Here is a 23,170-nt window from a genome sequence, read left to right on the forward strand (position 1 = left end):
GGGAAAGTGGAAGATGAGCTGTGGGCGTGGAGGTTTCACTTGGTCTTGCCTTCTGATGCCTTGTTTTGGGGACTCTGGCTCCAGCATGGGCTGGCGAGTGGAGGATGGTGGTGACGGGACACACAGCTGTGAGCTCTGCCCCCGCCTCAGACACACAGGGTTTCCTCCGCTCAGGGCCCCTGGTCCCCCTGGGCGGCTTCCCCAGCAGCCTGGCATTCTTCCCAAGCCGTGTTCCGATTCTCCAGCTGAGACGGGTGACCAGCACCAACCACTCCGCTTTCTGATTGCTTCCAGGTACCTTTAAGACCTTCCTGTGATATCCAGGAAGTCAGGGATTGTGCTCAAGGCAGCCTGTTTCCATTCAGAGGTCTGCAAATTTGGGAGAACCGGATCTTGGCATCCAGCTCTCTCCTGCCCCCACCATGTAGAATCCAATTTTTAAGTTTCAGCTATAATTGCCTAGAGCCTCTCTTAACAGCGTGTGATCCGCCAAATGCAGTTCTTGGCTCCTAAGGCACCAATGAAGTTCCCTATCAGAGCACAGGCTCATTTTAAAGGAAGTGCAATTTGCTGGGCCCTGGAGAGCAGGCAAAGAGCTCCCGGAGCAGAGGGTGCACACTCACAGCCCCAGGAGTCCAGAGACTAACTTGTACTGGTTAATCCCAGGTGGGAAAGATCCAGATTGTCTGGATCTGAATTGAAAGCAATCTGCAGGCATATGGAAACCAAAGGCTCTATCCTAATGCCTGCACAACCCAGAATAAAAGAGAAGACTGGTCTTGCCGAGGACCCACTGGTAGAATTTCCAGGACTGGATCCCATACTGGGTAGAATGATCTGGAAGAACAGAGCTTCCAGTCTCTTGAGCCTCGATCTGCCTCTCCTTGCCATATCTGGCTGGAGCAACCCTGAACTGGTCCCGCCACCTAGGCCAAACCCTTTGAGGCCCAGGTCAACGGAGCTCTAGTCCGCAGCCTGGCTGATAAATGCTGCTCTGTGACCGCTCCTCCCCAGCTGTACCCGCCCCCCCAAAAGCCGGTGTGTTGTGCTCACAGCTAGAAAGGGCAGTTCCCTGGACCCTCCCCAGCATGCAGGCTGAGAGCTGTGGCAGGAAGTGCTATGTCCCTGCGGGCTGACTCCTGGCTTTTGTTGTAACCCTTGCTCCCGGGTCCAGATGGTGCAGGTGGAATTCTGAGGCCCAAGCCAGTGTGGGTTTGCTTCTTTGACAACACAAAACTCGAGTCTGGCAACCACCGGATAGCAATATGCCTTAAATATCTGCAAATTCCAGAATGATCGCTAGCGGAGAGGAGCAGAAACACCAGTGTGGGTACAGGGTCCACCATACAGGGTTTAGAGGTGTAAAATCTGGTCTAAATTTAGAATCTACACGTTTGCATTTCCATCCATTCTACTCATAATAATGATGCAGCTGTTGCTACCCCTGCCAACTGCTGACTCTTCCTGCCTAAGCCAGGCGGCCTCTTGGCTACTTAAGGGTCAGCATATTTGCCTGTTGGCCCTCGTTGAGAACCCTGTGAGTACACACTCCTGCACACACTTTAAGGAACAGGCAAAGTTATGCGAATTCTGTAGCAGATGAAGCTCGATGCTGCACGAGGCCTGGCCTCTGCTCCTACTGTCTGCGCGGCTGGGAGCCCTTCACGGAGGGTGACCAGACCCGGGTATAACCAAGCCTCTCAAACGCCGCACGAGCCCGGGGAAGGCTGTATGGAGACTGGCCACCAGGGGGCAATCGCACACAGCGGACCGGCAGCCCTCAGGGAGCGCTAGGCAAAGCAGAAGGCCTTCTTTGTCTTCTGGGGCTAGTTTTCTCAGGTCCGGGAGGGAATGAACAGGAAATACCGTCCAGGTCAGCGGGGAGCAAAGACCCAAGAGGGCATGAACGCTTGGGGGCAAAACCAACCGCGTCTGCAAGCAAACCCTCCCCCGTGTGTCAGTATGGGAGGGTCCCTGAGAAAACAAACGCCCGTCTCGTTTTTAGTGTATATTAAAACAATTTTATTTACACAGTAACATGATGCCACAGAGAACACAGCAAAGTACCACAGCAAACCAAGGGGCGGCACCACCTGGTGACAGAGGGGACCTTACATGGGTAGATTTATACAACTCTAAAATATGTAGAGGGTTGAAGCTCCAGTAAAGAGCAAGAGAAATAAGATTTTCCACTATAGGGAGTGGGCAGAGCCGTGGGGAACTAAGGAGAGACTGCAGTGAGGACTGCCATGGTTCAAATACTGACAAGGATGACATCTTGCTTCTGCCCTGATCTCATGCCAAAATGCCCTGCGTATCAACAGAAAATCCCACCCCAGTGTGTTCACACAGAACTCTTTAAAAAACTGGCAAGGGAAGGGATAACCGAGTAGCACTTGGAGCAGGTTTCCTGAAGCAGTGTGGTTTCTCCTTCAAAAATGCTACCCTGAAGCCATATAGGGCTGTTCAACATTCAAATTATCGTGAGTGCAAACACACACACACTTTCCACACACTAGACGGGCAAAGTGGATTTTCCATAATACAATAATAGTCGTAGCAAAATATATGACTCTATACTTCTGCTAGGTTAAAAAATTTCCGACCTCTTTTGATTCCCTGAAACTTTCTTAAAAAAAAAAAAAAAAAGCATGGGGGTGAGGAGGATGGGTTAAAGGTGAGAAGCTGGATTAAGCCCAGAGGCTCTCTGGAGGGGGAAGCATGTGATGGGATGATGGGAATGCTGGGGCAGCTCACTTGGGTGGGGCAGCTTCTAACAGTGGCTGATGCAAAACCTACTCTAATTTTAAACAGCTACGGAGAAGGGATGTTAACAGCTGTGTAGCACCTTGTACATTCGGGGCACTTGGAGATCTTAAATGATGGTGACGAGTGGTAACCACCTCTGTAGGAAGCTTTATAAAAATGACTTGGATTTGTTAAGAAACCTCCCAGGAGTTCTTTAAACAAACCTACTGAAACTACCACAGTCTCCTAGAGAAAATATTGCCCAGCTCTCAGAATCACATGGATGCAATGTTCCCAAGATGAAGTCAGGGCGACAGCCATGGTCACGTCCCGGGGAGAGGGACTAGTTCCCTCTCCTCAGATACTGGGGACCACGGCTTTCATCATCACCATCATCTTTTTTCCTAATAGACAAAATGGACTTATTTTTAAAAAGTAGGTGCTTTTTTTGGAGGATGGATTATTTTATCAGCCAAATCCCTTGACATGGAATGTATGTGAGCTCTCCTTCTATGGCATCTGTTGTAACTCAACCTCCTTCCCTTCAAAGCATCTGGACAAAAAGGCTGGATTTCTTTGGTATCATCACTATCTGGGATCTTGCATTGTAGCTCCCCGGCTTCCCTTATGGCATCTTTTTTGGTCCACAGACTCCCAACTTTCGGCACTGCCATGAGCATGGACAGCTGGCCTTCGGGGCTGGCTGCACTTGGCTTTGTCTCTGCGTAGCACTTCGGGCCTTTGAGAGTATGAGCTTCAATGAGGTAAAACTAATAACCCAGTCTCGTGGGCTGCCATCCTGTTCACTCGTTAGGCTGGACAAGAATTTGCAATCCTTATCAACTAGTGAGGGCAGTAAAAAACATGTCAGAGTTGGCCTGGGGTGCCAAGTCCCTCTCTCCCTCCTCTTCAAGTATGTCTACACTTCATTCAAACACCTAGAATCATTTGGAATTACAGTGCAGTATCCTGAGTACATCCTGATTTCTGGGACTAGTCTGTATTTTTTTCAGATCACTGTCAGTATAATCTAGGGGAAAATATTATATTTGCAGGTTACCGGCAAAGCCAAGTCAGGTTACCTCCCTAACGGAAGAGTTTTTAATTCAAATTTAGGAAGCTAAGTGCAATCTTTCCACGCCTTATTATTTAGTAGGCCCCAAAGTTCTTTCATTGCAATACTAGAAACCTTAAAATACAGTTTTCCTCCCAGAAATATCATTACTATTTCTAGAGGTTTAGATGTCTTGGCTTATGAGTTTTCTATGTTAACAACCTTCTTCTGAGTCTGGAAGCAATACTGGCCCCCACTTGACCTGATGATGAAAGGCTACCCAGACTCTTAAAATCCTCACAGGTACCTTCTACTTTGACCCCCCAATGTCAGTGGTGCGGGTGCTTGTGCCCTCCCTACACCTCACCCAGTTCATCCCCAGAGGGCAAAACTTGAAACCCACTGCCGTCCTCTTGGCCTCCAATTCTCACTTCGTCTGGGGGTTGGTAGGTCTCATTCATGATTCACTCATGTGGACGCCATAGGTTCAACTGCCCTTTCTCCCCTCCGGCGGTCATTCTTCATGAGTTAGCTTCTCAGCATCACATCAGTGTACATTCACCTAAGGGGCTCTCCCTCAGGCTGGCATCACAGTCCTAGTCCTCGCTGTGGGACATCGGATTCTCTTCCTTCCAAGACTAGCTTGTCACCGGAACAAGGCACTCTGCTATATATACATTCAGGCTTCGTCTTGGCTACTCCACCCACTTCCCTGTTTCTCTAGCACCGAAATGTGTCAGAGAGATTGTTCCTGCTCACACGGCTTAAGGTAAAGTTCCAAAGGTGGCTTAATTGTTCAAACTCTCAATAAATGGAAGAATCTGTAGTACGGACTTCAACAGAAAAGAAAAAATTTCCAAATAATATTGAAGACGGTAACTTGACTTGAGAAAACTTAAAGTGCTATCCTAGTCATAATGCAAAACTCTTAACACATATATGTCCGTCTGTGTCCGAAGGTAGGGTTTCTTTCCAGTTGATGAATGAATTCAAAGTTCCTACTGTAATTAAAATGCGAGTGTAAAAAAAATTTGTGACATTAGCTGACCAAATTTCCCTATTCTGGAAAAATACTCCAAGGAGTATCTGATGTAGTACTTCTTGTCTAGAGATAGTTATTTTGTCTGTTCTGCTCGAACCCGTAACACCCTTTTCCCTCTCTACCTCATATTCTGCAGAGAAAAATTAATCTAGCCACCTGTCTCTGGGAAGCCTGAGGCCCTTCTCTGACTAGGTGGCATTCATCTTTTGCTCTTAACAAGTCTGAATATAAAAACAGTACTGAACAAATCTGGTGCGAGGGAGGGACTCGGTTTACCAGTGCTCTAGGGTAACGGTATTCGAGGGTGTCCATGCCTAGAATACTGTAGGGTTAACACGAAGAAGGCTGGATCCAAGTCAAACAGGAAAAAAAAAAAAAAAAAAAAAGGAAAAGGAAAAGGATACCTAGAGAACAAACAGAGGGCCCAGGGAACATTCTTCATTAAATATGAAACCTCATTAAATAGTCAACATTCAAATTTACATGGGCAAGGCACCACGAGCATGACATTGAGTAAGTGTATCAATCTGCGGACCGTCTGGGGGAGGGCGGGGAGGACGGCAAAGGGAATGTGCTGGCTGACATGGTCAGTGGTCTGGGTGCTGCTACTTCAGTGTATAATTAGGCAAGGACTTATGTGCACGTGGGCTCTGCTAAGGTGAATGAAACAGCAGGCCATGAGGCGAGGCGCAGCCATGCCCTGGGACCCGCGGACGGAGCAGACTGCTGGCCTGCAGCGGTGGGCCCGCTCGGCAGCCGTTCCTAGGGGTCGAGCCCTGCACTCTGGCTAGAGGAGGCCAGGCTGTTTGTGGGCCAGTGAGTTCTCTTCCTTGGGAGTCCTGTACGGCTGGCCAGGAGGACAGGGGCATCCTCCATGGGGAGCCTCACATGGCCCATTTTCTTAAAAACAACAACAACAACAACAACAAAAACACACAAAGAAGATCACAATAAAATACATTCTTCTCCTTTCTTGATCCTCTTTGATTTAGGTGAATCATATGAAAAAGGCTGTTAAAAATGTTAAAAGTTTAGAAATTTCCAAAGGCCACTAATGTGCTAAGTAATACTGCACAACCAGTCTTGGCTTTCAGAAGCTCTGCGCTGGCAGGGGAGGGGTCCCAGGGCTCCCTCGCCGACGAGACGCAGAGGACACATCTCTCAACCCTGCCACAGGTCGTTCCCCTGAGAGGCCCGGCCTCTGCTCCCAGCATGCACGTGCACACCCACATGTGTGCACACCCACGTGTATGCACACTCACACAGCTGAGTGACTCTTGGGATTTCAAGGTTGAAGTAAACAGATACTCACAGTTTTGAATAAAACAAGCGCACCCGCGTCCCCCCCCACCCCAAGCCCCCCAGAAGGAACCCTCATTTCTTAGCGCAAATGTGTATGTGCCAAGGGAGGAAGGAGAGGATTTCTGTAGAACTTGCTTCAGGTAAAATTGCAACACAAACACTGTAATATACAGCTAAAAAAAAAAAAAACCATACAAAAATTGCACATATATTCCTAGGAGAGGAGCATGGACCCCACGTGTGGCATGGCTCGCAGGCACCAACCTCAGCACTCAACATCCTTGCGAGCCATCCTCCGGGGCCACTGCACAGAGTTCTAAGGAGCAATGTTCCCGGGGCCACTGGGAGGCAGCCTCTTCTGTCAAGATCAGCGTTGTGAGGAGACCGGCAGTCTCATCAGTGGCCGTCTCCCCTCCCTGGCCTCTGGCCCTCACTGCCAGTGCGCTGTGCCCTCTGAGCAGATCTCAGAGCTCAGCTGACAGCCGTTTCCTTCATAGCTGATGGCTACAGCATTTGGGAGACTAGTTAACACTGGCTACTGAGAGGAGGAAGCTGGCTGATTACCGCTCAGGGGAACATGGGGATCTGGGCTCCACCAGCCATGGCTGTCTACACTGCCAGCTCTGACGGTAATCAAAGCCAGCACAACGACCCCTGGGGGGGCCCCCTAGGGAACTGCATGTGTGGAAAATCATCTCCGGGTGTCCTGCCAGCTCTTTATCAGAGCCAAACTGTATGCACCCTGTGGAGGCATCGGTGACACCCCCTTGGGTCAGTTCTGGAAGGGGACACAAGTGGCTGATAAACCCGAACTTCACTGGCAAGTAGGGACAGAGTTGAGGTGAAGGAGAGTCAGGCAGTGGCAGGAGAGGAGAGACTGGCCGGGCCGTCCTCCGTGTAGTTCACCTACTTACCGGGGACAAGGGAAAATGCGTCCATGACCAAAGGACGAAATCTCTCCTTGCCTTTTGACTATCTGCTGGAACAAAGCATAGAGTCCCTAGGCACAAAACTGGCCTGATGCTAAGGACAGCAGTTCTGCCTGGTAAGAGAGTCAGTGATTGATCCTTTAAAGACATAAAAAGAAGTCTGTTGTGAGAGCTTAGTGGATGATGGTAAGACTGGTCAAATCTGTCTATTGCTAGTGAGAATAAATACTTGGAGTTAAAAAGATAGGTGATACTCAGAATCATGGAGGAGTTGGACACAGATCACTGAGTTCATACCAAAAGAGCTGTCCCTTCTGGGATGGACATGTTCATTTTCTTCCTGCATTTGGGGACAATTAGGGTGAAAGGTGTTCTGATGGAAGGGAACTGCACAACCGTACAGCGAAGACAGACCGAGCTTTGCACTCGGTGTGGAGCCGTGAATGAGCCTTCGGAGGGCACTCATTTTTTTCTGGACAGGGATGGAAGGTTGGTCTCTCTTCTTTCTTTGAATTCCATGGGAGCACTGGGAATGGGGAGTGCACAGGTGACTGGAAGGTGGGAATGAAAGAAAAGTAGCAACCAGGACAGACTAGCGGTGTTGCAGGGTCTTCACAATACAGCCGAGGGAATCTGGAGTGGCAAAAGCCAGATACTGAGCACAGAGCCAGTCCTCCAGGCTGACCCCACCTTCCCTGTCCAGGGACTTCTCAGCAAACTTGATCATGAGCAGTGTTCGCTTGATGTCTAGCCAGTTCTGGAGCAGGGCACTCCTCTGCGCCGGGCTGGGAGAGATGGTGAGAGTCTGGAAGAGATCTTCCCGGGGGCCCCACAGCAGACACTGGAGGATGCCTTTGGCGTCTGAAATGAGGATCCGCTCAGAAGGGTTGGGGTTGAGAAGGCAGCTGGCCAGCTGCTGCAGGCCCCGGGAATAGGGGGAGCGGAGTGGGATACGAGGCAGGTCTGCCCGAGTGTATTCTTTCTCCTTCAGCTCCGGGTTCTCATCGAACGGGTTGGGCAGGTGCAGCATCTCATAGATGAGGATGCCCGTCTGGAACTCATCACACTTTTTATACTGGGTGGCTGTTATGATCTCCGGAGCGAGGCGGGACTGGTCGCGGAGGATCTCGGGGTCCACCAGATGGCTCTTTTGCTTGGCTTGAGAGAAGTTGCTTACGATGAGCCTGGTGGAACAAGATGAGGTGGGGCTGGCCTCCGCGGGCCCCAGGCCCTGGCTGGTCCCCCCTGGCTGGTAGTGGACGAGCAGCAGGTTCTCCAGACGAAGATCGCAGTGAGTGACGTGGTAGGGCTTGAGGTGCTCCAGGCCAGAGCACAGCTGTAAGAGCAGCAGACACACTTGCCTCTCATACAGGTCCGGGCTCTTCCCATGCTGGCCCAGAGAGTCCCGCACAAAATCAGCCACCGTGAGATAGGGAACCTCTCTGGTGATGACCACCACGTGGCTTCTCTGCTTCCTGCTGATGAGCCCCTGGCTTGCTTTCTGGGATGGCTCTGTTTCAGAGCAGGGCTCCGGGCTTTTCCCATCAGTTTCTCCTTTCACCTCTTCTTCAGCTTCTTCCATTTCATCCTCTTCCTCTTCAGGGGCATCAGGATCATCCCAGGGAAGCAGACGATTAGGGACTTCTGCAAGGAAATGACCACAGTCCTGCTGGATGTTGAAATGGACAGCCAGACTCTGCCGGACAGCCAAGCTGTGATAGTACTGCTGCGACTCTTTCGCTTTGCTCTTACAGATCTGAAAGAAGAAGGCAAATGACACAACGTAAAACACACCCTTTCATAACCAGGCTTCGAGGTGTAAAGGAAGAGTAATGGGGAGGTGACTGGTTAGAAACAGGCCGTGTTACAGTGAAGTCTTCAGGAAGCGTCTTGGTAGTCCTGTGCCTAGTAACAGTAATAATGGCAGGAGCCATTTCCTATGGCTATCGACACGCTGAGTACTTCATGTATATTATCTCTAGTCCTTACACTAACCCTCTGAAGTAGGCTGAAGATTTAAGAATTAAAATAGAAAGAAAGAAAGAAAGAAAGAAAGAGAAAAAAGAAGAAAGCCCAGGGCTACCAGCTTGCAAACCCAAGCCTAACACCAAAGCTTGCTTTTTCTACTACACCTTGTATGTCATCTAGAAAACAGAACAGCCAAGAATAATTTTTTACCTACTTTCTGTAGAGGCTTACAGCCCAGACTTAAACAACAGCTCTATAAATTGAGCCAGGATACCTTACTTTATCACTGGTCAGGAGGGTAACATAAGGTTGGCCAGGTGAAGTGTGGGTTTTCCTAATTGTAAATGAATGTCATTGTCAAAACAGGCATGCACGGTTGACCGGCAAGGTAGAGGTAAAGCTTGGAGAGCATCATTGGTCTGAGCACAATGAACATTTCCATGGCAGGACTCTGACTTTCATGCTTTCTCTTAACAGGCCTCTTTTAAAGGCCAATATTTAGGCAGGAAGGCCTCTCCAAAAGAATTTCATTAAGTGGTTATGGATCATGCAAGAGCTTTTTCATCACAAACATTAGCCAAGAGTTCTATATACCGAAACGACTACATTTCTAGTCGTCCAGGGCTAGACAAGCAAAAAGTAAATCAAATCACCCCTAAATGGATTATGATGACAGGCTGTGGAGAAGCGGTCAGTGGAAGACTCAGTGTCTAACACTCATTCACAGACTGGAACAGCCCAGTCAGGACAGCTGCTCCACGGGCTGGGACCTGAGGAGCCCGTTTCCTACCTCCAGCAGGGAGATGCTGCTGGATTTTACAGGGATCCAAGCCTCCTGGCAACATGCCCCCGGAAGTGTTCATGCTGTCTCTTTGCTGCAGTCATACAGAAAAGAAACACATTTTAAAAAGGATTTTCTAGTTTTTATTTTAAAAATATTTTCTTGGGAGGGTGCTGATGAGTCTCAAGGTCTGAGAAAGAGTGTGTTCTGATTTCCATTCAAACAGCTACTAAGAAAAATATGAACTAGGTGATTCGGACTCAAAAGCACACTTCTCATGATAACAGGAAAAAAAAAAGAAAAAGAGAAGAAAAGAAAAAAACCAAAAAGAATCCTGCCCCCTTCCCTCAACTGGACCAAAGGTAAAGGCGTATCTGGGGGAAAGGAACATCTTCTCTCATTTACTGTATTTATACATATTTATTACACATAGAGTCTTGACACCAGTGATCAACACCACAGAAATCTTTCTTTCTTCAAATCTTATACCACCTACCTCATCAATTTGAGGGCACATCAAGCATTTTTTCTTTAACTAAACTTCTGATCTTGAAAGAGAGATAACCCCAGGCTGAGTTCAAGTTCAAACATATATCTTTCAGAAAATATTATCTTTGGAAAGCTCTCCAAGCCTCTGTACATGCAGAATAATATATACTCCTATATGCTCATCAATCACATCATGAATTCCTTCTATACTGTACTGTTGGCAATATTTCATATTTATGTGTCAGCAGGTATTTAAAAAATCTTATACCAGTCATCTTTTAGTTGTATAGGAGTTGGATCTAGGACATGGCACCATTAAACACATTCTCAATTTTAATAATTTGCTCCATATCACATCGCTGGCTGGAATGAAAGTCCAAAGATTCCAACTCCTCCGTCTTTGAAAAGTCAATCAAATACCACTGAGTTGAGTAGAATGAGACTGTAGTTAAACTCTAGCAGTCACTTTCCAGAAAGGACCCTCACCCAGGACTTGGCAGGTTTGGGATTTAGTCCTGACGTGAACTGTGTAAACTTGAGCATCTCAGCCAATTTCTCTGGGGCTAATATACAAAAAATCCTGAAACCTACTACCTCATAGGGCACTTGTGAGGATTAAATGAGATCAACTCTGTAGAGTCGACCTATAAATCTCAAAGCTACACAAACGTAACATTGCACATGACTAAGACTATAACCTGTAAACATTAAACATGATGTCACACTATAGATCTTCATGTTTTTTCAAACAGAGAAAAGCAAAACAAAAAAATGCATCTTTCTTTGAGTTTTGAGAGCCACCTGCCCCAGCAATGAGGCTCTCTGACCATGGGTTGGGTGGAGGTAGCTAGAGAGGAAGAGGTAACGCCCAATCCTGCCCACCTCCCTCTCCCCACTCAGGCAACAAGCCAGACTGGCAGTATGTTCTGGTCTAAGACACACCCAGTCCAAGGCTGAGAGAGAGAGGGAGAAGTGTCTGACCACTCTGTAGTTTCTACTATGCTAAGCTGCACTGAAAAAAAAAAACTTGCCACTCTGTGGTTTGGCACTGGAAGAGGAGAGGGTATTCTAATTGTGACTGGTCCTCACATCGTGTTATTCAGGTGGTATCTGCCTGCACACAGAGACACACAAGGTTTCGTAAGACTCCTCAGAGCTGTGTGAACAGACAAGAACATGGATACTACAACAAGAATTTATGTTTAGTTTCACGGATCAACTTGAGATAAAGGATCAAAGTGATTTACAAAGGAGAAATGATAAATTGTTCAACCATTCTGGATGCTCTGAAGGAAAATGGCCTGCCTGGATAGCCGGCCCGAGGTGGCCCTCCCTTATCTCTCCATCTTACAATATAGAGACAGGCTGAAGAATAATGGGTCACTTTAGTTTAAAAGGTAAAGGGACATGGGAAAAGTCTGAAAAGAGGGAAACACACATACTAGGGTTTCTAATTGGTTTACAAGCATGAAAATAGTTATAATCAAAATACAGACCTATGGAGATTTCCAAGATAGGATTTCTTTTATGATGAGTATCTCATAACTCTTTATTATGAGCTTCTGATGATCTTAGTTTAGGTAGGAACATTATAGGATTCTATGTACCACACAGTAGCAATTTTTCAAATATTAGTAACTTGACTCTTTTAGTTTAAAAAAGGAAACTCGAAATGACCTGACTTCAGATGATAAATTTCTAGTCCAAAAGTTATTTCAGAAAACAAGCCGCCTTTTCCAGAACAAATGGACAGGGTTTCTCCTGCCGGTTGTTGTTTTGACCTCCTTCCCTTACCTGATATTTTCTCTACCAGGGAGCAAAGTGACTTCTTCTGGGCCTCCCTTTTTCACTTATCTTTCTTGAAAGGAGTTTACATTCCTTCCCTAAAAGGGTAGCTGGCTTGAACTGCAGGAATTTCCAAAGAGATTCCACTCCCTAAGAAGAATGATTTCCACAGGACTTCTAAGCTTCCCTAAATTTTGAAACAGGAACAAAACAGGAGCTGGAATGGTCCCATATCTTCATGTAAGATTCTCCTTTTTAATAGGAGAAAAATCATCTCATAGTTGTTTTGACTACATATGGAAAAACCTATTTAACCTGCCACCAATTTTGACAGATCTGTCCTGTCTGCACTTTCTGGAAGGGAAGAAAAACTCCGCGAGAGCCTGAGCCACAGCGACACTAGAGGGAGCTGTGGTATCACCATCCGGGAGTCATTTCCTCGGAAGCTGCAGCAAGAGAACAAAACCAGGTTGGGGAGGGTTGACTCTCGTACAATATGCCATAGGCCGTCTTTGTGGACCAGTTACTGGTTCTGTGAAGGTGGCAATGCCAAATTCAGGCAACAGGAGCACTTTCTGCGAACAGGAAGAGATGCACGTGCTGGGCACAGTGACCCTGGCCTGCTTGCCCTCCCAGATAGCACCCCTTCCTGAGCCACTTCTCCGGAGGAACCCGGAAGCCCATCACAAGGGACAGCCAGCCAGGGGTAGTTACACATCCACCACCATGGATAAAACATTGCCACAAACATTGTGGGGAAAGGAGTTGTCTGAGTTAATGAGGGTGAGGGAGGAGAGAGAAGGAAAAGGAAAGCTATTCATTCGCAGCAACTGAGCATCCAAACTAGTATCTGATGGCTCCTTAGCACTCTCCATCTGTTAAAAATCCTAAAGTGATCTAGCCAGAGCCCCAAATATAGTGGGTTGGGGAGCCCTTTAGCCACTGATGCAAAAAAATGCGGAAAGAAAAAAAAAAAGTGTTTCCAGAGCCAGAGCCCTCTCCTGAGGCCTTCTCAGACCCAGGTCAAAGCACACAATGCTTACACAACCTGATCTTCGTGGGGAAAACAGCCTGATAATTGTTCCTCACACACACGCTGAAAAGTTTAATTCCAAACATTCCCTTCAATACAGAGGCTCATTTTCTGTGTTGCTCATGGCAACTGCTCTGCATACCTTTGAGTCAAATCTGCCATTATAAAGCATTTATGTTTATAATAATAATAATCTCAACCTAGACAGCAAACTTTTAAAAAGCAGAGTGTGGGGAGCTTTGACTGTAAATCCCCATTAAAAGCAGCTGGGAAGAAGACCAAGTCTATGTGCCTGATACCATTGACCCTCTCAGAATGCCCACAACGCCTGGAACCGGTAAAGAGGACATCCATACATCTTGCTGTCCTTTCAGCACTGGGGAGTGGAACAGATATTCAGTTTAAGGCCACACAGTGGGGAGGTAGGGGGAGAAGGTGGACATCTGGCACCACAGTAGGGAAGTGGCTGTGGAATAAATCAGTTGTCGAATGGAGTGGTATTATCCTTTCTCCTTTATTTGACTCTTCCTCCCAAAGGCTCCTTGACATGCTAGTTTGTTGGCGGAGGGTGGGTGGGGGGAGTCTGCCCTCTGTCCTCTTTACTCATGGACACACTCCCTTCCGCAAGCTCATAGCTTCGATCATCTTGATATATTATTGACTCCCACATTTGTAACCCAGACTCTCCTCAGAGCTTTACACTCATCTCTACAATGGCCTACTTGACCCTCCCCTCCCGCCCCATAGGTCCCATCCCATAGACCCTTAAACTCAACATAACCAAACCCAAACTCTTCTTCCCACCAAAACCCCTGTTCTTTCAGTACTCCCTCTTCTTGGCGAATGGTGCCATTATCTGTCCCAACAGCTGGCTAAGAAATCAAATTCACTCTGGATTTCTCCTCTATCTTCACTCCCTACATCTAACCAATCACCAATTTTAATCGATTCTGTTCCCAAACAACTTTCAAATTATCCTCTTGTCTCCATCATCTATTGCTGTCTTTATCACTGGCATGGAGTACTACAGAAGATGTCCAACTGGTCTCCCTGCCGCTCATGTGACTCCCCTCAAACACCAGATCCATCTTTCAAAATAATTGGATCCCACTTGCCTAACACTTAAACTCTCCAGTGGCTCCCACTACCTTCACAGGAGAAAGGCCTGGTTTGGCCTCCCTTTCCGGTCTTAATTTCTCACGTCTCTTTCACTTCCGCCATATTGAACTATGAGCAGCCAGCTCCCGCCTCCAGCTTCCACCTGCCAGGTGTTCTCTCTACACCCTCATCTGCCTGAGGGATTCCTACTTACTCTTTCAAAACCATTATCACGTGTCAGTTCTGTCAAAGAGAGAAAGCACTGAACACCCTAAACCTCCCTTCTGTGTTTCTTGCATACGTCTCTATTATTACAGACAGCACACTTGCCGGGTCTGTCTTGAGAGCAGATATTTGTATCGGTAGGGCCTACCATGGGGCAAGGCACATTGTGCGTGCTCTCAATATGTGGGTACAAAATACTGAGGGAGGCTACATCTGATCTGGGGTAGCCACAGGGTTATTCACTCAGAGCAGCTAGAATATATGAACAGCTTTTATGAAACAGATGGAGGTTGGCAAGGTGATGGGGAGGGGACAATGGCAGACTAGTCTGAGTAATGAATGCTCATGGCCTGATGACACAAATGAGTAAAACCTGAACAACGAGGGCTGTCCACTGAGTCGGGGCTGCCCTAAAGGCTTGGGGGTTTTGCACTGCACAAACCTACATAAAATGACAATGTTCCGCAACATTCCATTCAATTTCCTCTCCTTTTCCCCAAAGAAAACAATAATTACAAAACACAGGACTCTTCAAAAATATTCCACATTTGCTTTTAATTTTCCATTGATGGGCCCAGTCAGCCTAGTACGCCTTCAGCCTACTTCCACTTTATCAGCAGGAAATCTCATTTTCACATTTTACACATTTTACACATTCTACACATTTTACAGTGCCACGGTGAGCCTTAAGTCAGATGGATATTGTAGGGAATGAATTGTAGAGGGGCAAAAATGAGAAACACTGAAGATCACACACACTATACCATCTGCGCCATTTTGTCACATTACACAAAAGCTATCTGCAAACTGGAGGGCACACAGAATGAAAACCTGCAAATGTGAAACAGATAGCCAGTATTTGGTACAGCCTTGCTCTGGCAACACAGGCTGATCTCCTTGACCTCAATTCCTTGATCAACCTAGGAGTATTGCTTTGCTTGCTGCTACAGAGCCAAGACCCACACACATCCAATGCTGTTACCAATATATTAAAAATGGATTAAGTATTTAATACATAAATGCCACCTGGGCCCCAGGTACTCAGAACTCCATGCTCTAGGAATTTGCCAGGAGCTCTGTCAGGTAGGCCAGGTAATTTATAGCTTGAACTGCTGCAAAAATGTTCATATGCCCAAGAAACCCATTTTGGAGTCTAGAGAGAAATTAAAAAAGGCAACTGTATAAGATTTTACTATCTTATTTGTAGCTTGTACCCATTAAATCTTTTCATGCTCCCACTCAGCATGTGGATGAAAAGAAAATCACTTGTGTTTGTGAGCTAGTAATTTGGGCTGACAGAATGATGCCCAGAATGTTCACCTTAGAGAAACTGAGGTACAGCGGAGTTCAATAACCATCTCAAGCACAGATTAGGAGTTCAATTAACTTGAATCCTAATATATAACTCCCAACGAGGTTTTCTCACCTTGTTTGTGAAAGCCATGTCTTCCTTTTCCCACTAGACTATTCATTTTGATTCCAGATTTATGTGAGTACCCAAATCCCTTTCCTTCCTAAACCAATTCCCAGTTGACACTCTTAGGAACTTTTGTCCGCACTCAGCCGCATTCATTCATGAAGTGGACACTGACCTACGATGGCTACATACTCGTACAGACCCATGGCTTTCTGTGAAGTTTCAATATTGGAACATATTTGTACTGAATTATGAAAGTGGAAGTGGTTTCCCCTCTATAATTTTTTCCTTATTACTAAGCCAGTAATTAATTGCCTGTGTCGATAGTCTAAACTAGTTATAAACTCTTACCAATCAGTTATTCCTGTCAATGCGTTTTCATTTAGTGTCTTGCTTTCTCAGCATCCACCCAAATGAGATAAACAAAGACTCAGGTCAATTGCAATAAAAGATGGTGGTGTCCGCAGTTCACCTCTACTTACTATAAGCTTCTTGACATAGGTGGAAGAAAGGAAACAGCCCACTATTGTACCAGGGACGTGCACATCTTCCCTAAGCTCTCTGAGCTCCTGCCTTGAGAACAAAGACCTGGACTCCTTCAAAACAAGAAGATAAATACTACCCCAAATTTGGGACTCTCGGACAAATAAGGCAGGAATTTATACTTTTTGCTTGTGTGAGATTTTTGTCATCTTCCCCATAGTAATTTCATCCAAATTCCTTCTGTGGTCTCACAGAGCAGCATTTATTATAAAATGATCCCATAAAAGCAGTGATAAAGAATGCCCCATTGAGACTGAGTCATAACTTTACCAACTGGCCACTCTGCTAGTAGGCAAACATTGTCACTTGTCCATTCGGGGACAACACTGAGGTGTGGCAGGGCTATCCACTGGTCAGGTATGAGATAATAGGACAGGTTCCATGCAGGAGGTTAAGAGGCAGCCTGCCATGAAGTAGGTGACCCTTTGCAAAGCTAATTATTCCTCTCTGGCCTCAGTTTCCTCCTGTATATGATGATGAATGATGAATGCTGCTCTTCTAAAGTTGTCTTGAGTCTACTTTGTAGAGTCTACTCTACATGTTTGGTCAGTGGCTACCCAGATTCTTTGAAAGGAGGCAAAAGCAAGGTAGACTTTATTCAGGACACGGAAGTTTCAAGTTCATGCTTAAATTTGTGGTACGTTTTATTTAGAGAGCAGGGAAGTTAAGGGTTGGAGGCCAGCCTAAACGCAGCTCAGAGACAGGTCTGATCTGTAGGGTGGTGGCTTCCCAAGTGATGAGGGGATAAAAGGAGACATGAATGAGACAGATACAGAAGTTGAAGGTTAAATATTGTTTGGGCATCAATTTGGCCTTTCCTTCACCAAAACTCAAAAGTAGGCTGTGCTCACCACACCCACAGCCTCCCTGTTCCATACACTCTAACTGGCTGCATCTGGTGTCTGCTCCCACTGTTACCAAAACTGCATTTTCTTGAGATTTACTAGAGACTGAACTCCTGCCTTCTCCTTATTCTGCTCAAATTTTCTGCAATCCTGCATTCTCTGATCTGTGGGTCCTTGCCCTCTGTTCCTGCTTTGGGTCACTTAGATGAGTAGGCCTTTTCCTGATTTTGTAGACTCTCCTCCTGGGGTGGTCTCTCATCCTAAATCCAGCCTCTCACCAGACATGGTCTACCACTTGTTTCAGCTCTTTGACCACCTGCCCCTTCTTTCCCACTGTTCGGGTATTTACCCGGACTACTGCAGTAGCATCATGACTGGTTTCTCTTCTGGACTCTTCCCATCATAGTTTTCCTCTAAAATCATTTCACCAGTTTTCTTCCAAATTAATTGATCTTATGTTATCTCTCTCTTTAAAAATCCTTAGTAGTTTCCCATAAAACACAAACTAAAGTTTAACTTCTTGAACTCATCTTTCAAATCTCTAAATGTGGTTCCAGATCTTTCCATAGCCAAATTTTTCAATATTCTCTTCAGGCACTCATTCATTACAAACAGAGTGAAGTGTTTGGTCCTGAGATAGTGTTAACAATGATTTCTTTCATTCATTAGTTGTCATTCACCTTTACCTTTCCACATACCATTCTGAACCTTCATTATAATGTCTTGTTTAAGAGTAATTTATGCCTTTGTCCCACCCCACCCCCCATTGGAATATAAGCTTCTTGAGGGTGAGGTTTTGTTTTATTCACATGTATTTCTGTAAACCCACACAGATATCATAATTTTTTCAACAGTAAATGTTTTCTGAAAGGTCAAGAAATACTTACTGAATGCCCATTATGTACATGGTACTATTTTGGATAGTATATATTGCTATCTGATGCTAAATATATTAAATCAACAGGGTAACAAGGATACAAGCATTAATAAACTATGGTCCCTGCCATGGGAAAGCTCAGGTGTAACAGTGGGGAGGGAAGGCATGTGACTTTAACTGTATAATAGTACTGCTGTAGAATCGTAAAACTGTAGCATGATCGTGCAACGATAGAGAAATCCACTAAGCATAGAGTGGGTACACAGAGAGGAGCTGTCAACATGTTCTCAGAACATCAGAGAAGAAAATTCATAGAGCTGGGTTCTTTAAGAAAACAGGAGTTTTCTAAGGTACAGGAGAAGAGCATGGAGGAATAAATAGGTACCATTTACTGAATGCTTTCTTTGTGCCAAAGCATGCTAAGAGCACTATATACATCAATCACTATGTACATACAGACTCCTGTGATTTTTCACAATGACTTTAAGAATGATGTATTTTCTCCATTCTACAGATAAAGATACTGGGTGTAGAAAAGGCATGTAACTGGACCAAATTATCATAGCTACGAAATTGCTGAAGTACAAATTTAAACCCGGGTCTGTCTGACTTAAAAGCCCAAATCCTATGTCGACAGTCCTCAAATTCTGTGCAGGAACCACCCAGAGTGTTTGCTAACAATGCAGTTTCCCAGGCCTCACTGCCAGAGACTCTGATTTTGTAGGTATGGGATGCGGCAGAGGAAAGTATGTTTCCACTGAGGACCCTCAGGCGGTACTGAAATAGGTCACCTGGATGTGACCGTGCTCTTCCCAGAAGCGCAGTCCAGAGAGAGGAACCAGTGTGTGCAAGGCTGCGTAGCATGAAATAGGAGTATTTATAATTCGTGCTAGAGGATGAAACTACAGGGATCAATAACTAAGGATACCTGCCTTCAAGGAGCTCAGTGTCAAATGATCTAAAATCTTCAAGTCACTGTTTTTTTAAAATTAAAAAAAAAAACCATTATGACTATATTTAAGAAAACAAAATTAAAATCACCTATAATTATCACTACTCTAACATAGCCATTAATTGCATATTACCATTTTGTACGTGAATTTTTAAAAAGTTACGATCATACTATTTGGTATTCTGCTACTTTCATGTGATGTTTTACCAAAACATGTTTTCCATGATTTTATAGGGTCTTCACAATTACTATTTAATGGCCACAGACATTCCATTGGACATTACTATAATTTATTAAATTTTTCCTTAATATCAGACTCTCGGTTTGTTACCAATTTGGGGCAGTGCTAATATTCTTGAGGATGCTAGCATTTAGTAGCTTTCTCTCATGATTTTAAGGAGAAATGTTTACATCTTTGAAGTAATGAGAAAGAAAGCATGTAAGTGCAGAACCTATCTAGATACACTCAGACCAGTACCCAATATTAAAGAATAATGAGTGATCTAAAAAAAAGTTGAGCAGTAATTTTCCATTACTGTTAATAAGAATAATGCATAATTTTATATGTACTTTACAGTTTAGAAAGGAGTTTCACCACATTAACACATGTGCGTTATAACAATCTTATTATGAGGTAAGTAGAGCAGTTAGTATCCATTCATATGATAACCAAGAGAGGTTACATGACTTACCTGGAGATACACAGAGACTGATTCAGAATTTGGACCCGTGTCAGCTTACTCTAAATTAACTCTTCTTTATTATGTGTTGTGATATCTTTTAGTTTAAGATCAATAGAACTACTAAAGCTGTTGAATGAAAACCAGAATAATGCTATGGACTGAACTGTGTCCTCCCTACATTTGTATGTTGAAGCCCTAACCCCTAAATGCACTGTACTCTTTCCCTCGCTCTCACCCCCGACATAAGACACAGTGAGAGGGCAGCTGTCTACAAGCCAGGAGGAGAGCCCTCTAGTCTCCAGAACTGGGAGAATGGACATTTCTGCTGTCCAGCCATCCAATCAGTCTGCGGTGTTTTGTTATGGCAGCTTGAGCAGACTAAGATTGGGGTCCTAAGAAGTGGAGTACTACTGTAACAAATACCCACAAATGTAGAAGCAGCTTTGGAATTGGATAGAAGCTGGAAGAGTTTTGAGATCCACGACAGAAAAAGCTTAGATAATCATGAATAGACTATTGCAAAATATGAACATTAAGGGTTATTCTGGTGATGAATCAGACAGAAATGAGGAACATGTTATTAGAAAATAAGAGAAGTGATAAAAAACAAATGACAAAGAACTTGGCTAACTTGTTCTAGTATTTTATGGAATGCAGAACTTGTGAGTAATGTAATTGTGTATTTGGCAGAGAGATTTCTAAGCAGAGTAGTGAAGGAGCAGCTTGTTTCCTCCTAACTGCTTATAGTATACATGCAAAAGGGGAGACAGAAATTGAAGAAGGAATTGTTAAGCAAGACTTGAAGATCTGGAAAATTCTAAGCTTATCCATACTGCAACAAACAATAAGTTCATTCTAAAAAGAATTCTAATAGCGGGTTGAACAGGCATTTGTCTAAAGAGATCAGGGGTGTGACTCATGACCTTAATCAGTCATCTCAGGAGAAGCCAGAAATAGAAGAGGATTCTCCCAGCAAAGACACTGCCAGTTTGAGCTAAAGGGAAAAAGAAAGCAGGATGGAATGAAGGAAAGCTGTTGGACTTCTTGGATTCGACAGGACTGGTCCACAGAGCTATTCAGCTGTGAAAGGGCATTATTCTTTAAGGAAAGGGAAGAATGACCCTGAGGATGTTTCAGAGTTTGTCAGGGCTTATTACTCCCATCACAAACCTAAGAGATAAGGCTGTTTCCTCCTGGGTTTCAAAGGGTAGGGCTACCTCTCCAGATTTGGAAAGCCAGGATGACCAGCACCTCAGTGGTAGGCTACCTTAGCAGGGAGCCATGTAGATGGTCCCTCACAGAGGGCAGTGTAAGCAGGGCCCTTACCAAGAACCAAAGGAGCAGGGTGTTTAGAGCCATGGGAGTGATGCTGCCACCCCAGTGGGCCTGGAGGGTAGAGTGCTGAATCAAAGAGGATTATTTGTGAGCCTTCGTATCTAATGGAATTTATCTTCCTAGGTTTTGGACTTGCTTGGGATCCATCACCCCTTCCTTCCTTCTGATTTCTCCCTTTCAGAATGGGACTATCTTATTGCATCGTTGCATTTTTTAAAAATTGAAATATAATTAACATAGTGTTATATTAGTTTCAGGTGCACAATATAATGATTCAACAGTTCTATGTATTACTCAGTGCTCATCACTACAAGTACACTCTTAATTCCCCTCACCTATTTCACCCATCTCCCCATGAAGCTCCCCTCTGGCAGCTATCAGTTCATTCTCCGTCTTTAAGAGAATTTTTTTTTTTTTGGTCTCTTTTATCATTTGTTCGTTTGTTTTGATTTTAAATTCCACATATGAGTGAAATCCTATGATATTTATCTTTGTCTGACTTATTTCATTTAGCGTTATACCCTCTAGGTCTATCCATGTTTTACAAAATGTCAAGATCTCATTCTTTTCTAGGCTGAATAATATTTCATTATATTCCATTCGTGCATATATACATCTTCTTTATCCATTCATCTATTGATAGACACTTGGGTTCTTCCCATATCTTGGCTATTGCAGTAAATACAGGGGTACACAGATCTTTTCAAATTAGTGTTTTCATTTTTTTTGGCCACCACTGTATTTTGGAAGCACATAACTTGTCTAGTTTCATAGGGTCATAACCTAGAGAGGAAATCTGCTTCAGAATGAATCAGACCCCGAGTTACACCCATGCCTGATTTAAGTTATATTTAGATAAGACTCTGGACTGTAGACTTTAGAGTTGATGCTGAGATGATTTAAGACCTTTGTGCCTATTGGGATGAACTGAATATATTTTGCATGTGATAAGAACATGAATTTGGGGGAGTAAGGAGCAGAATGCTACAGACTGAATTCTGAGTCCTGAAAATTCATATGTTGAAGTGCTAACCCCTGAGATAGTCTGAATTATAAGACAAGGTTAATATATATATATTTCTCCAATATATTTGGTCTTCATTCTTGGTTCCTGACTCACAGCAACCCAAACCCTTGGAATTTCATAAGTATTGAGAGTGACAAAGGTGTCTCTTGTTATGTTAATAAAGTGATTTTTGGATCCCACTTAGGATGGGGGCTGGTTGCCAGGGGAACCAACCACACACATGATTGAAGCATTGGAATTTGCAGCCACTTGGGACTTCCAATCTCCTCTGGAAAGGAAGAATGCCTAGAAGTTGAATCAATAGCCAATCACCAATGATTTAATCAATCATGAAGTCGCCACAAACCCCCAAAAGGATAGAGTTTGAAGAGCTTCCAATCTGGTGAACACATGGAGATTTGGGGAGTGTGGTGCACAGAGAAGTTCTGTACCCTTTCTTCATACCTTGTTCTATGCATCTCCTCTATCTGGCTGTTTTTGAGTTCTATCCTTTTCTTTCTTTCTTTTTTTTTTTTTTTTTAAGATTTTATTTATTTATTTGACAGAGATCACAAGAAGGCAGAGAGACAGGCAGAGGGAGAGGGGGAAGCAGGCTCCTTGCTGAGCAGAGAGCCCGATGTGGGGCTTGATCTCAGGACCCTGAGATCATGATCTGAGCCGAAGGCAGAGGCTTAACCCACTGAGCCACCCAGGGGCCCCGGTTATATCCTTTTCTAATAAACTAGTGATCTATTAAGTAAGATGTTTCTCTGTGAGCTGATCTAGCAAATTATTTGAACCCAAGCAGGGGTTTGTGGGGACCTCCAATTTACAGCCCGCTGGTCAGAAGCACAGGCAACAACCTGGGCTTGTGACGGGTATCTGATGTTCGTGGAGCGGGACAGGTAGATTGAACCCTTGACCTGTGAAATATGGTGCCATCTCGAGGTAGATAAGTTGAGTTGAGTTGAATTGCAGGATAACTTTTTGGTGTCCAAGAATTGCTTGGTGCTATGTGGGAAGTATGCCCCCCTCCCATTGGAAATTGAGTCCTGGAT

General features: G+C 44.7%; 1 protein-coding gene across 5 annotated transcripts in view; it reads right to left on the reverse strand.

Moving 5' to 3' along the window:
* Positions 1-1,998: 1,998 nt before the first annotated feature.
* Positions 1,999-23,170, reverse strand: part of PEAK1 (pseudopodium enriched atypical kinase 1) — a 306,975-nt gene continuing 285,803 nt past the window's right edge. For all 5 annotated transcript variants that reach the window (XM_032342363.1, XM_032342360.1, XM_032342362.1 and 2 more), the window contains one exon: positions 1,999-8,831. In XM_032342363.1, coding sequence (XP_032198254.1) covers positions 7,668-8,831 — 1,164 coding nt within the window. In that variant the 3' untranslated portion in view covers positions 1,999-7,667. The remainder of the gene's footprint in view (positions 8,832-23,170) is intronic.

The sequence above is a fragment of the Mustela erminea genome, chromosome 5, assembly GCF_009829155.1.
Source record: "Mustela erminea isolate mMusErm1 chromosome 5, mMusErm1.Pri, whole genome shotgun sequence".
Classification (NCBI taxonomy): domain Eukaryota; kingdom Metazoa; phylum Chordata; class Mammalia; order Carnivora; family Mustelidae; genus Mustela; species Mustela erminea.